This window comes from Anticarsia gemmatalis, chromosome 11 (assembly GCF_050436995.1).
Source record: "Anticarsia gemmatalis isolate Benzon Research Colony breed Stoneville strain chromosome 11, ilAntGemm2 primary, whole genome shotgun sequence".
Taxonomy (NCBI): domain Eukaryota; kingdom Metazoa; phylum Arthropoda; class Insecta; order Lepidoptera; family Erebidae; genus Anticarsia; species Anticarsia gemmatalis.
The window spans coordinates 9813784-9830357 of NC_134755.1; the positions used below are offsets into that span (position 1 = coordinate 9813784).

Consider the following 16574-nt stretch of genomic DNA (forward strand, 5'->3'; position numbering starts at 1 on the left):
TCAAGTAACTTTTAATGTCAATTGCTTTTCGATTGCACCGAGTAGTAATTTAAAAAAACTAAGAAATATATTATGTAGAAACGAGTGCAGAAATTCGTAATGATAGACTAGACCAGATTGTAAGCATAATAGGAGTAAACAATTTGGAATGTGCCTCTGAATATGTGAATATGAATCTTACGGAAAAGTTATTCGGTCATATGCATTTTCGAAAACACTTTTTAGTTATTTTATAATATTTTAAGTAAAAGCATGTTTCATTCATTTGGAATTAACGTATTTTCAATATATGAAGCAGGCTCATAGCTTCCTTACTTGGCTCATATTTTTTTCATTACTTTTTATTTATTTATTGTTCGACAAACATAGAGGTTGTATGTATCGTATCAGACCGCAGCCACAGCAAATGACGTGAACACGCTGTTTGCCGTAATACATAAAGGGAACGCGAGACAACGCGCATCGCGTAATACGCTATGTAATAGTGTAAGCTAGAGATGTTATATGTATTGTCACAATGATTGCAAGTAGATTGTAGTGTATTTGGTATGCTCTCTTATTACTTAGTGCTTTGAAGTTGCTATCTTCTCTTCCAAATGGGCGTTAGACAAACTATCATTGTGTATTTTTATGTTGCTATTTCTTATTTTCGTTTCAAAATGACCATCTCCAAAAACTATATTTGGATTAGTCAATAATAATTCTTATATTCTGAAGAGTTGAACAGATCTGTCATTATAATATACAGGAAAAAGTAGATGCGTTTGATTAATCAAAGTTCTCGAACAAACTTTGTACCCTAGTAACTATATTTTTTAATATTCAGCAGGTATGTAACAAAGCCTTTTTGAAACCTCTAAAATAAGCGATACAACAAAAACGTATTTAACCCGAATATGACATAAATTTCACTAGCTGACACTTTCATAAACACATTCCTTTTACCTCACACTTAAACCTAAACGACAATACTTCACGGCTCATATACAGCCGGCCTACGCGTCTACCGTAGAACATAATATAAAACACTTTCGCTATAAATTTTAACACCGCCGCGAACCTTAGGCGGACTACAAACGGCTCTAAAAGAACCTATCATACGCAATGGAGTGCAGTGAAGCGTGTGATTGGTGAAAAATTGTGCCATAAAACGCGATTTTCTTATAAATTGTCGTAGCGACGTTCTTTACGCGACAATTTTATCTAAATGTCCCTATGTAAAGAGTGATTTCAAGTAATATCAAGGCTTAGCGTATACTAAGTATATTATTCTGTTGGCATCGATGAGTAAAAGTGAAGTCATTGTCGTAGTAGAGTCTCTGTAGTTAGTTATTAGCGCTAGAGTTTCGTAAACGTAATTTTTTCAAGTCATGTAAAACCATTATCGATTAGTCTAAAAGTTTTTAACTAGTCGTAGATCATTTGATTAATTCCTTGGTCCATTAAAAAAAAAAAAACAAATTGACAAAATTTTTTGTTAATTTTATTTTATGAAGAGTATTGTAAAGCTTATATTAGTATCACTATAGCAAATTAATATGTGTATTATTTTCAATTCAATCTTTCTTTAACCTTGAATATAAAATATAACACAATAATAACTGTATGTAATAATAGAGTTTTAACAACATTAATTAACTCTAATTTTTGATGTGAGAACAAAATTATACTGAAAGAGAATAATTTATAAATTAAGTTAATTAAACTAGTTAATTCGTAGCAATTACTCTTACATTCTAATAATTTATTCATACTTTAATCAACTCTATTTTTTTACTGAACCGTGACTGACCTATAACTAGAAGAATAGAATAAAGAAAAAACTTATTTTAGAATAAAACAATAAATTAAATAAAGGTTTTCCATAGTAGTTTTACTTCAAATTCATTCAATGACTTCAAACATTATTTCCAATCTAACATATCCAAATTCACGTAAGATTATCTTAAGTTTTTTTTCTCAAAAAATCTTTCTATTAAGTTTTTGGCCTATATCATTTCACTTTACCTCTGGAGGAGCTCGTGGCTTAGTTTACAACAGCCGCGCGAATCGATCTCTGAGGTTAAGCTACGCTTGCCGATGTTGTTGTGTGGATGGGTGACCATCTCATACATATCGAGTTCCTCCGTGTTTCGGAAGGTACGTTAAATTGTGGGTCCCGACTGTCAATTTCGAAGATCTTTGACAGTCGTTAACAGTAGTCAGAAGCTTGAAAGTCTGACAACCAGTCTTTACGAATTATAACCCAAGTAACTGGGTATTGGAGGTCAGATAGACAGTCGCTCCATGTAAAACACTGGAAGCCGACTCCAACATAGTTTGAAAGAAAGGCTAAGCTATGATGATGATCACTTCACTTTACCATTATCTTACACTGTACAACTATGTAACCAATATTACAAACTTACACACACTCAATATAGTTGATACTTGATTGAGTTCTAAATCAAATATTAAACATATAATGTGAGAGTAACTTCTCCACGTTTGTTAATTTAACAGATCATTTCGCATGTTCGAGTGTTCTAGATTGTTCGGTATTGATTATACTAGTTATAGAGTTGAATGAACTTGCATATGTTGTTAATTTTCGTATGAAATAGATTTTGGGCTTAAATTTATCATTTGGCAGTCAACTGATGATAAATTTAAGCCAAAATTCTACAAATGATAGCTTTTAGTTTTTACGTTAGTACAACAAACTTAAAGAACACAGTCTTATTAAAGCTCTATGAAAAGTATTGATGAAAATGATCTTGACTAGTCACATGAAAAATAACGAATACGTAAAATATTAATCACTTGCTGACCCGTGCAACTTCGCTTGCGTCCCATAAAAGAGCCACGATTTTTCCCGTTTTTGTAAAATTTTTCACTAGTGCTCTGCTCCTATTGGTCGTAGCGTGATGATATATAGCCTATAGCCTTCCTCGATAAATGGGCTATCTAATACTGAAATAATTTTTCAAATCGGACCAGTAGTTACTGAGATTAGCGCGTTCAAACAAACAAACTCTTCAGCTTTATTATATTAGTATAGATATAATATTAGTATAGATTAAAACTGTATTATTAATACACAGTTGATGCATGAAAATATATTATCATGTCTAAGTCTAAGAAAACTACTGTCGAAGGCCTACTTCTGAGCATGAGTCGCGTCCCGGAATAAGAGAGTTGTTAGGTCTTGAATCCAACCATGCTGATTAAATGAGAGTTGGGAACTTTATACATAGTATTTCACATCAATTCCAGTTAAAATCCATACCTAATTTCAATAATATTCGAAAATATCTAAAATATTTCGCTTCCTTAAAAAGTTCTCAAAATGATCGCCTAAAATACACCCACATTTAATTGAAATGGATAATGAAACCATGGTTTAAACTCCATTAAACGTTGTTCAAACTCGATCAAAACGTTCTGTCTGTAATAAAGAGAACCTTTATATTTTCCTTTTTCACTTTTTAAACTTTTACGGGGTCTTTAATACTCTTCAAATTAACTTACCCATACATTTTTCCCATCAAAGGCCGATTCAAATGAAGTGAGGTCAGTCTGGGGTAAATGATTTTATATTACTTTTCAATGCCCGTTATAAATTGTCGTAGGTTACGTAGGCTCGATTTCCAAATAGAGCAATATTTGTGTGATACGTGTTTCTGTGTGTTTTGAAATATGAAACTAAGCGCTAACAACATCCTAGGCTATTGACAGTTGTTTCATGTCTGGGTTCTTTCCCGTTGATTGTGTTGGTTAAATTGACTGGAATTGTATTGTAATTATTGACAATAAGTCAAATAATAATTGCAGATATAAAAAAAACTCCAACTCAGTGTTCACCATTTCAAATCGAATAAGGCCATGAATTGGCACATTTGTCGTTAATTCTTGACATAATTGTATGGTAGATAACTGATCGATCATCGCGCAGGTATCTCGCTTCTAACATAACTTAGCGACTGACAGCAGAGCAAATGTTCCCACAGTTATTGAAATGAGTTAAATCGTTTGTATATCTAGCGGTTAATTGACGATAAAATGTAATAAATCTCAGGAAGTTTAAGATCATAATAATATTTTATTAATAGTATGTGTTTATTGAGTAGTATTCTAATTACACAGATTTTAAGTTTAAGCCACAGAGTACTTACGTTCTCCAAATAATGCTAAGGTCAGCTACTTCTCATTAACTCTATTAACTTAAGTTGTTTTGGTTGATGTTTGTTGAACCATAAACAGATTTTCACTCTTCCTGGTTCGTACAGAATACAATATTACCTAAATCAGCTTGATCAACAAAAAAAAATTGATAAAATACAAACACGTGGGTGACAAAAAGGAAATCCGTAAAAACAACAAGCAACATTTATAATAGAAACTGGTTTAATGTATGGAAAGCCGAGAGCAAACAGCCGGCAGCTAATGTGAATACAGCTAACCCTAATCCGGTATGCAGGTGATGTTAAATTGAAATTCCATGTAGCGTTGCAGTCGTTGAACAACGTACCGAAATACTGTTAGAATTTTTCAACTGAATTTTGAATAAAAGAATGAGCGATAGCAAACATCGATCGGTCGGCAATTGGAGCGGAGTGGCAGCCAAATGGCTTTAAGTCAGCGATGACTGTTCGGCCTTTAAATCCCTGCCAATATGTGAATGCAACTCCTGTGCTTCCTTTTTAAATATGCTTTGTTTGCCAATGATTTGAAATTGGGCTTGCAAGAGACGGTCTGTTCTTCCATGTACGGGAACGACATACAACCAACAACAGTGAACAGCGTACTTTTTTAATTGTATAGCTAGTCTTGCCATTAAACTTGCCATAACTAGTTTTACCCGCAGTTTCACTTATGTTTATTGTGATTGTACTGGTAATGGTAACAACAGATTATTATTAATCGATTGTTTCCATAACCACGATTTGATTGATCTTTTTTTTTTCGTCAGGGAAACCCTTCGAGGTCGCTGTAAAGAGTCGGGCCACCAGCTAGGTCCCCGCCGCGCTGGGACCTAGGGTCTCTTTGCCTCTACAGTCAACCGAAATCTAATGGAAAAAAAAACTATTTGTACCTACATTTTTGCCATGAAACAAACAACACGAAAAATACGGTGGAAAGTTTACAAAATTTCCTCACTTTGATGTCGGATGATCTCCTATGTCGAGGAGACCGCGATCGAATAAAATAGTTTTGTTCTTTACTAACATAAACAGGAAAACCTGGTCGGTTATCTAAAAACATTGTTCTGAATATAAGGAAAATGTTACAGCCCCTTTGAAATGGCTTATTCTGTTGTAATACTGATGGTATGGGTATTTTTTGTAAAATAATTTGATGTATGATCATGTAGAAGCATTTTCAACCATGACAATAAAGTAATTTATAGTTACCTCATACTGTTTTTTATAGCTTTTCTTCAAATATATTCTGCAAAATCAATTTTTCTAGACACATGAAAACCACTCTCGTTATTCTCGAGGACTTGTGTTAAATATGTTCTTTGAGTATGACATTAGCAACGTATAGGATTCGAACCCACAGCCTTTCGCAAGCGACATTCCTCAGCTATTGAGCTAGTCTGCGTCTAGATTTTAATGATAACTACAATATTATAGACCATTCAATCGCAGCACAAAGATTATCTCATAGTCAAAATAAATGCATGTTTTATACCTAGGTATTCTACATAAGTGAATTTCCATGTATTCGTTTTAGTTTGTTAACGTTTTGTTTCACATCACTCGTATAGGATCTGACGCGCCGATGACGTCACGTATTTTTAGCTGATACATGCTTACTTAACATTAGATAGACCACGAATTATAGGAATAATAAAATAACTGTCTTAGATTAATACTTTTCTCGCATTATAAATATCGTCGCTTTATAAAACTTTAAAGTTACTGGTTCTCAAAAATGTAATTTGATATTTTGTTTGTTTTTTACCAACGTCATTACGTCTGAATATAAAGCCCTTCTCCCATTACGATACGCCCGCGCGACTCTAGTCTCGGAGACTAGTCGCCACGAAGTATCTCACATACATTTGTATGGAGACTCTCACATTACGATACTGGTAGTCTCCATACAAATGTATGTGAGATACTTCGTGGCGACTAGTCTCCGAGACTAGAGTCGCGCGGGCGTATCGTAATGGGAGAAGGGCTTAAATATTACTAAAATTATGCGGGACATTCGATCACATCTTGAGGAAAGATACAGGCTTATTTCTGCAAAAAGATAGAGTTTTGTTATAAACTAGTCTTTGATATAAACTAGTTTCTGAGTTGAACGGGAGTCCATTTCAATAAGACATTATTTTGATAGCCATAGTTACATTCGTATTAAACCAAACTCGACTCAGAAAGTTCAACTCTTATATTAATTAATACTGTTTTATAGACGTTTAGAATTTATCATTCAATTACAAGTGAGTAAAATGAGTAAAATTTGTGAATAATTATATACTTGAAACTTTATGAAATAAACTTAAAATTTTCAAGATGTAAGTGAAGTGAAATTAAAATTTTAGTGCTTTTGGGTCGCTCGTAAATTGTGTAAAGTGAGCCAATGAAGTGATCTAAATGGTAAGAAGTTTTACTTTTAATAAACTGCTTTAACGTATTATATATAGTGTATTAAAAGTAACTTAAAACTTAGATTTTTTGGACATTAAGCTTGTAAAACTATTTTTAAAAGACTGGAGTATCAAGTAAATTAAAAGCCGGTCATTAGAATTTCTGTGTTTTAAATAATGGTAGCAAGATAAAAATTAAGACACAAACTCACTGTGGTAACATGAATTTTGCTTAGGATTTCAAGTCACACATGTTTAGATAAATACAGCCCTAATGCATTAATTATTATCACAATACACGTATATTTTGCCTGCTAACTTGTTAACTAGCTAAGTCAATAATGGTAAAGTCAATCATTGCAACCATACTCATTTCGCTCATATTCCTCAACACGTCAACAAATGTACCGGAGAATCCAGATTAGCTAGATAGATCTATTCTGCGTTCAAAACCTTACATGCCACAGCGTAATGATAGATAGACGAGCGTGCACGAACACAATATACATGTACATAAACGCCGTTCATCAAATCAGCCTGTAACGCGGCAACTGGCCAATTCAATTTTGAAATACGCTCACAAAGCGTGCTCGCTACATTGTTTGCAAGACCTATTTCCATTTACGAGCACAAAAAACTGACACGGAACAACATTTTATGTAAATATACTGATAAACAACATACGCTTCACGAAATACCTCGATCAGTAGAGATTAATATTCCACGGAACCGCAACCATCACTTAATCCAAAATTAAACGCGCCCACCGGATAATTAATAATGTAAGAATAACATTAAAAGATTGTGTTTTCTCAGAGCGTCGGCGTACGCTCAAAGAAACCCTGGGGGTTAAAGGGTTCCTTTTGAGACTTAATGAGACTCATGCTCCAAGGGGCTGCTTCGCCTAATTCCGTTTGCTTTGATGGGCCAAGCGAGGGCGCGAGCATTACTCACGCACACCTCTGATCGCTGATGTGGACCAACTTTAAAGTCACCCTCAGAAAACGCTATTTTAAAATAGTAACGAAGTAAATAAAAGAACACTCTCTTATTATAATTTATTTCAGAAATATTGTTAAATAAAGCTAACTTAAAATAACTACTTTAGAGATGCGTAAAATCGACTCTGGCTCACCTTCCCAAATAAACATATTATTATTCTTGTCGATTTTGCGTATCACTTATTTACGATTTTATAAATAACTATTTTACAGAAATATAATTTTGCCCTATTTCACTTCAAACACGCACGGAAAACAGTTCGATTACAATCAGATTAAGCTATGTTAAAGTCTGTCAGAGATGACTAGATGCATCCAAACCTAGTCCGAGCCTTTACGATAGAAACTGTTAATACGTGAGTATGTTAACTTATCCAGTAAGTACAATGATATCTACAACGATATGAACTTTGCACAGGGTGAAGGCGCGATTTTATTTCGTTAAAATTATGATATGATTCTTTAGCAGAAGAACTAATATTTACAATCTTCAATACATAGACTTATATTTCTAAGTTTACATAATTTTACCGATATATTTTGTCGTCGTGAGGGGGCAAGCTTATGAAGTAGGGCGCGGGCGGCGGCGGTGCCAAATATCTAACTGATCCGGGGCCAGACTGTACCTTGTGCGGTAAAGTGGCATTAGATAACGATGGAGGTGGCAGAGTGCCCGCGTAGCCGGGCCAGGGAGGGCCCCACATGGGCGCGCCTCCTGCAGTGGGACTGCTGGCTAGTGGGCCACCTCTATACGAGGTCGATGTCATCCGCAATCGTACAATACATATCGCTACAATCAGAATAGCTATAAATGCAACCACTCCTCCTACAATGCCAATAATGAGGTTATCATCGTTGTTAGTTGTAGCTACTCCGACTACAGGAGCGCCTTTAGGTTCTCCAGTTACTTTTGGTCTTTCATGCGCTGGTGCTACCGACCAGATAATATCTGGTTCGGATGACGTACGAACGATCCGTGGAGGTGGCGTGGTAGAAATGCTACTAGTAGACGTCAATGTAGTCCTTCGTTTCGTTTCACAAGTTAATTCATCGTCTCCAATTTCGACTAATAAGAAGCCTGATAAATGGTCTGGAGATTCGCAACGAACATCCATTACGCCGACATTTGGGAGCCATCTTCTCAATGCTCTAGCGTTACAATCGCACCTAATTGGGTTAGTATCTAGACCGAACATTGACAAGTCAGCCCGACGGTCGTCTAACGCTACTAATAGTTGCGGCTGCAAAGTTGTGAGCTGACTACCGGCCACGTCTATAGTTATTTGTGAAGATCTCGGCAGCGGGAAAAGCAAAGCTGGCGGCAAACTTGTGACAGAGGTATTTCTAAACTTCACAGTTATCGCTGGAGCTTTGAGACCGGCTAATACACCTGACGACACAGTTCTCAGTCTAGAACCTCTTATACCTAATTCCTCTAACCGCGGGTGTAATGTCGTATGCAATTGGTCTGCACCAATCGTAGTATCTTTTACTTCAACGTCTAACTTTTCTAACGCAAGCAAATATTGTAACGCTCCTTGAACATCAAAGTATCCTAATCTTGGGTATCCAAACGCTCTAAGTTCAACTAAATTAGGTAACGCCCTAAAAGCGTTTTTCTCTATTCTTGTACATTTTTCCAAATTCGTCATATCTAATACCCTGAGAGACGCGAGCGTTTCGAAATTATTTTCCATAATCATTACCATAGGATTACCCGAAATGTTAAGCCGTTGAAGGTTTTTAAGTTTAGGCCAAGATACAGCCAATGAACCTGATACGTCCGTAATTTGATTATCAGAAAGATCCAATGACTCTAATAATGTTGTTCTAGTGAACGTTTTGTCCGACAGTTTGCTAATGTTATTGAAGGACAAGTTTAAGTTATGCAAGAATGGCGTTTCCAGTTGTCCAATAGATTTAATTCCAGTTCCCGCAAGATTCAAGTCCCGAACCGTTTTCGGTTCAGTTAAAACATTACTTATTGTTTTCTCAGACAAAGGATTGAACGATAAATCCAACTTTTTAATATTGACCATCACGCTATCTTCGGCGGGAATGTCTATAATTTGATTGTATGATAAATCGACCGAAGAAACGAAAAAGTACTGCTTCTGCAAAGCTTTCAACGGAGGGTGTTCGAATAAGTTTCTACTCAGAACAATTTTCTCCAGCATGTGTAGCCTTGACCTCTCAAAAATATTATCGGGTAATTCAGTGAGCAAGTTTCCACCCAAGTTCAAAACTTCTAACCTTATTAGTCCTTCAAACAGCCTATCGCCCAGACGATCGATTTTATTACTCGACAAGTCTAGATGTTGAATTTGCGTAGAGTTATGGAAAGCCATTTCACTTATAGACTCGAGTTCGTTTCTGGCCAACAAGATGGTCCTTAATTTTGGAAGTCGTGCAAAATCAAGTTCGTCTACGTTCTTAAGAGCGTTGCCAGATAAATCCACTAATTCAAGATATTGTAAAGTACTTATAAGTTCTGACGGGAAGAAGTTGAACTTATTGTTGGTAAGTATAATTTCCCTCAAGCGCGGGTGGATTTTAAACGACGACGGGAACAAGTAACTGAGTTGGTTGTCAGAGAGGTCTATAACTTCGAGGCTCGTTCCGGTATTGAAGAACTCTCCTTTAAACGCGCTCAGTTGGTTGCCCTTCAGAGATAAGTATTGAATAGACATTACGTTCACGAAAGCCGGTGTTCTTATGTTCGCGATATTATTGTAAGATAAGTCTAAATGAGTTAAATTTCTAAGGTTCTTGAAAGTGTTTTCGGATACTTCTTGTAGAAGATTATTGGATAAGTATATTTCTTTTATGTTGGGGTTTTTGGAGAATAGATTAACTGGGAGTGCTTTTAAACCGACGTAGCTTAAGTCCACGGTCATTAGCGCTTGGTTATTTTGGAAAACATTTTGCGGAAGGGTGTTCATGTGTGAATTGTGACTAACGTTAAGGTGAACTAGGCTCGGAATAAACTGGAATGCATCGACTGGTATTTCGGAGATCTGATTGTCAGAGATATCGAGAAACCATAGGTTGATGAACTTCAGAGGTTCTCCGACAAACTCTAAGATTCTATTTTGGCTTAAAGAGAGAAACTGGAGAGACTGTTCTAGACCGCTGAATACTTCTGCACTAATGAAGTTTAGTAGATTTCCTGAGAGGTCTAGATGGTTTAAGTTCTTGAAATGATCGAAGGCGGCCGGTGGTAGTTCTCTGATAACGTTTCTAGAGAGTACTAGAGAGGTGACTCTGTCAGAGATAGCTCGGAGAATGTCGCCGGACAAGGCGGTGACTCTGTTGTAGCCGAGATGTACTGACACGAGGCTGGGCAGCCGTGAGAGTGCTGTCGCCGGGATGAGTAGAATATTGTTGTCCCGAAGCAGCAATGTTTCCAAACTCGTCAGGCCATCGAAAGCATCGTCTTCTACCTGTAATACAAAAAAAAGTTAGTTAACATACCGTTTCGAATATTTGGTTAACAAGAAGAAGATTCTCCAATACGTATGTAAAACAATTAAAAGTAATCACTGGTAAAGATTTCCCAGTATTGCCTACTCAAATGAAATAAAAATGGAAGTAATTTTATATTTCCGTTACTTATGAACGCTTATGTAGCTTCACAAATAATCTTATAATCGTTTCAATAAATAAGTACACTGATACACAATAACACAATTTCTATTGTATGTTAAAGATCAAATTCCTTTACGATATTTACAGTAACACTTCTTACCAAAACCAATTATAGAGTTTATTGTTCATTTATTTATTCTTCAAGTTGTACCTCGTATCGTCTCATGGTTGGCGCAAACTTTTTGAAAATAGCCAACACCACTTTAAACACCAACTTCGGCGCATCTAACGACCAAACAAAATCCAAGTGACCGAAGTCTGCTGCCTTTACTATATGGTGAAGTTTTACATTATCTAACTTTAGTAGCAGGGGTACGATGTCCCAAGGACTTGATAACCAATCAGAAGCAGCGGAGAACAAGGACAATGATGTCGATACTGTCCTTAAATTATACACGCGTGTTGTCTTTTTATTCTTCTGCGTATCGTAGTTAAACGTTCGAAATTGTCCACTTTTTATTAACTGCATATAATGTATCAATGTCTTCATAGACCCCCCTCCCGTCGCGTGAGCCAATATTTTCTCCATCATCATAGCATCTGGTATAACTTTTCCACCGTCTGCAGCCAATAGCAGGGTATTCGAACACGTCCTGCTATTTCCTTTACAAAACTTCCTAATGATTCCTTGTGAAAATTTCCCCACTTTCATCAAATAATCTGGTGGACCTGTATAGTTTCGTTTGCTACGTAAATCTGCGACGTGCTTTAACGGGCCTTTAGTATGGCCCATAAAAGCTAACGGCGCTAATAAAGTGGCAGATTTCACCATATCATTATACTCAGGTATACTGGATAAAAGTACTAACAAAGCTGTAGCTCCCATAGAATGCCCAATGAAATGTAAATCAGCTCCAACGCTTAATTCATTAATGTACGTTAAAGTTGCTGGCAAATCGTAGATACCCATTTCATGCCACGAAAAATTCCAATACTCTTTTGGTTTTATATACGTGTTGACGTGAGCTCTCGAGTATTTGTTTCCTCTCGCGTTTAGCAACCAGACATCAAACCCGTGATCCGCTAAAAGGTATGGAAGAGCTCTGTTTGGACCTAATAGCAGCCAGTCTTCCGAACTGCCGAGTAAACCATGGTGCAAAACTACTGTTTGCTTAAAAGTTATCTTAGAATTCGGTAGGATTCTATGAAGCGTCAGCATATATCCATCGTCGGTTAAAACGTCATGTTCCTCTGATTTATAACCGTCGTCTTTTATAATTTGCGTCGCATTCATAAGAATTTTCCGATGCGATTTGAATTGTATGGGTTTCTTAGTACTGCCACATTGACACAAACTTATAATAGTACAGCCAATACCGTCAAGTTTCATTTTTGCAGGCGGCTTGAGTAGATTACTGACCGGCTCAGAGAATTTAAGAACACGTTTCTTACTATGCGACATTGCTTGTTTAACATCACTTATATTTTGCATCAACAAACTCAGTATCGAATTTTTATGTTGCCGATTTATTTTTAACGGATTGAGAATCACATAATCTTGAAAATTACTTAAAATAATAATTAGAATACACATTTTTCGTAACATTATAATAAATCACGAAACAACACACGCGATCGGTAACACTTGGACTAATGTTATGACAATGACTGACTCCATCCAAAGTTAGAATTGTAGTGAAAATTACAGTCACAGTCCATTCTCTCAGTTTTTGTAAACGATTTGTCATTTGTATAAGTGAATTTAATATTAACTTCTCTTGTTTCCTTCGGCAATTGAATAGAATGCATAGAATTACATAAATAATCATTCTGTATTTGTGTCCACATTTCGTAATAGGCATTGTTCGTTTTAATTGTGTTTATATTTTGAATAAACAGCTCCATTTATCACAGTTTCTGTCCATTTTTGATTTAACTTGTTTATTTATTCGCAATGTTCGATTCTGTGATAAGTACGTAACTACTCCAATTGATTGTGTTCTTCATTTTCTTAGAAACTGCACAATTTTAAGTATATTACAATCAGTCGGTGTTCAGGTGACGGTGGAGGTATAACTAATGATATCTTTTGAATAAAGAGTATTTTTTGCTTAATTTTCTGTACATAACATACAATTCGTAACTTTCTTGACTTCGTCTCGGACACTTTCGATCGACTTCAAATTAAATCAATCAATGTGTCACCGTGTTTAATTACTGGTTTTCCGTATTTACGTTTCTTTCATTCGCCATATGAGTAAATAAGACAACATGATGAATACATTAAAGCGTCACAATATCATATATTTTTGAATAATACTTTTTATACTTACAGTACGAAGAGCATTCACACCAACATCCAAGTAGCGCAATTCGGTGAGTCCTACGAAGGTCCCTGGAGCCAACTTCACAAGGTTGTTCCTGCTCAAGTCCAAGACTTGAAGTGATATCAATGAGTTCAGGTGACTGTTGTCTATGTGCTGAAATAAAAAGGATCAATAAAGTAAAAGTAAAAGAATAATTATTACTATTGCTGGTCTATCGAGACATTATTATGCAAAATATTCGGTCGAATCAGGGTCCGTATCAGACCCTCATTCACCCCTAGTATGTGCCAATGAAACTGATTTTTGACATTAATATTATTTGTTCATACGTAGGTAAGCGAAATTACAGTATAGTGTAAAGAATGCCCTACTTCGATTTATCAAATGAAGATCCTAGATTCAAAAAGAAAGGAATACTAAAACCTCCTGTGTTTTGCTAGTCTATAATAAAAACCTACACCATTACGTAAGGTAAGAAACCTTGCATATTTTATTTAATGAATAACAAATAAACTTGACTGGAAATCACAATCTAACTAATGTACAATTAGTACTAAATGCAAATTCACAATTCCTCAATATTGCCTGACAAAAGCACTTCTAACATTGAGAACTTTGAAGCCAATTGACGGGTCTATAATAGGAAATAACCTAGAAACTACAATATGCTGTTTCAATAATGCCACAATGGCTGACGTTCCTAGAACTAATGTTATTAGCTATGTCATTTCGAAAGCCCACACACAGCCCACACGTAATTAACACACAGCCCACAATTATATGTCGCACTTCCAAATAATAAGCATTAGTTGTGTTAATTTTGTATTATGTCGTTAATTTTGCTGGAAGCAGACTAAATACATGTACACCCATAGCGCGATTCTGTACAGTCGGTACTTTTAGTTTGACATTAGAAATGTACTGCAAAAATTGTTTCTACGTCGCCCGCTAGAGGCGCTGAACCGATTGTCAAACAACATTTCTCGATAGCTAGCCGGTTGCCGGTACTAGTTGAGAATTGATTTACTGTAATTTACATATACACATTTTCATATTAAAACAAGAAGATGCTGATTAAGAATATATTTCAAACATAATATTTAATGACCACCCAATCACAACACTAAGCAAGAAAATCTATTTAAACATCAGTCATGTTGTCCAAAATATTCCCAATCACTTCTTACTAGTATTTGGCCTAAATTATCAATTTGAACAAGACGTAAATCTCTTTACCTTTTCAAGTAAATTTTGCTCAATTATTGGCACCTAACAAGAACACTATGTTGCACGCAAAATTATAGGGAAGTAGATCGCTACAGGAAATTTTTTTTACGTAAAATGTTATGGAAATAAGGGAAAGTATATTAAAAACTATCTAATCACACTCTACCTAACCACACACAGAAAAAACACTATCCTACCATATGTAAATATATATTCCTCGAAATCATATAACATCTCCATACTTTCATTTGCTTCAGCGCGTCTATTATTAACGCTCAATCAGCTACGTAGATATTAGTTCGCGTGTCAAAGGCTTTAATTAACTTGTTAACGAGAAATTAAGGCTTAGCCAAATTTCTGGAAGATTGACTACGACCTCTTTATCATCTTATACTATCTATACTAATAACTAAGGCGCTCGTCGGTCGGTAACGATCAATGGGTTCAACAACTCTTAGCGCGGTGATTCTATAGATGGGTGACAACGTAGTGGTATTTCAACTGGGCGTGTCTGTGCTTCGTAGGACACATAAAACGTCGGACCCGGTTTTGGGAAATTCGGATTAAAGCCGTTAAGCCATGTCAAAGGTTGACCACTAGCCATATAATTTATTTGAAAGCGCTAATTTCAAGAACTACTGATTCGAATTGAATAAATCTTTTGTGTTAAATAGTCGATTTATTGAGGAAGACTATAAGCTATAAAATATCACGCTATGACTATGTAAATGGTGGAACATCATTAAAAAAGTACAGTTCGTGAGACTAAAGTCCACGCGGATGCAGTCGCAGGTAAACAATAGTAGTTTTTATAGATTTCTACGGTTTGAGATTAAAGATGTTAGGCTAGGATTATTTAGAGAAAATTGGTTTAAAGGTACCTGTTGGTTTGGAAGAATTTCTTGAATTTAGGAACGTTATTATGAAATTTCAAGGAAATTCTTGACTAGACATGTTGTTTGGTGTTTTTAGCTTCATTTACTAGCCGTTAATATATTAGTAAATTTGGGAATGAGAGCAAATTTCTATTAAAAATTTAGCTAATAGCAAAATTAAGGCAGTCTTCGGAATGGAACGTGGCTTGAGTGACAAAGTTCTACGTGGGGCTATATTGGACATCGAAGACAGCATGAGATGTATGTATGTACTCGTATGTATGTGTGCGATGCATGTAAAATTAAAAATTAGAAGCGCAAAATAAAACCAAATATTGTCCTATCAAAATGATTACGTCGAAACTACGTAAAACAACAGAATTAGGTATAAATATGTTTATCAAAGAAATAGAGCGTCTTAACACTTTTTTGACAAATAAACTTATTTTAAACCCTTCTCATAATTATTTCCGAATATGTCCAGCATACCCAGCCCAATTTACCAGGAAGCTATTATCAAAACTCCGAGCGCCAAACTTTAAACTTTTAAGAAATTCTTTGCAGAAAAACTTGAGCATTATAAAACAAAAAAGTTCCAACTCACCGTGATCATGTTGCTCGAGAGATTCAAATGTCTCAACGCGACAAACGACTTCATAGCAACAGTAGGAAAGTCTGTTATAAAGTTCTCTGAAAGGTCCAATTTTTCCAAATTCTCTGCTCCCGAGAACACATCGCTATTGAATTTTGACAGCCTGTTACGGCCTAGGTCTAAAATTTGAAGGTCTGATAGACCTATGAAGGCTCCACCCTCGATTGCTGATATCATGTTTCCGTGTAAGTCTATTTCTTGTAAAGTCTTTTGGGAGAGGAATGATCCTTGTCTGATTAATGCTGTAATGTAAAAAAATATATTAGTGTCGTATTAATCTTATTATAATCATATTTATATACACAAAATGCACGAGTATTTCCC

General features: G+C 35.7%; 2 protein-coding genes across 2 annotated transcripts in view; both read right to left on the reverse strand.

Moving 5' to 3' along the window:
• Positions 1-7624: 7624 nt before the first annotated feature.
• LOC142976421 (uncharacterized) overlaps positions 7625-16574 on the reverse strand; it is a 131755-nt gene continuing 122805 nt past the window's right edge. Inside the window, exons 6-8 of the mRNA XM_076119768.1 lie at positions 16203-16492; positions 13503-13649; positions 7625-11024 (exon numbers count right to left, since the gene is read on the reverse strand). Coding sequence (XP_075975883.1) covers positions 8109-11024; positions 13503-13649; positions 16203-16492 — 3353 coding nt within the window. The 3' untranslated portion in view covers positions 7625-8108. The remainder of the gene's footprint in view (positions 11025-13502; positions 13650-16202; positions 16493-16574) is intronic.
• LOC142976798 (lipase 3-like) lies at positions 11307-12631 on the reverse strand. The gene has a single exon (XM_076120365.1). It carries the CDS (start codon positions 12629-12631, stop codon positions 11363-11365), a length of 1269 nt encoding a protein of 422 aa, XP_075976480.1. The 3' UTR covers positions 11307-11362.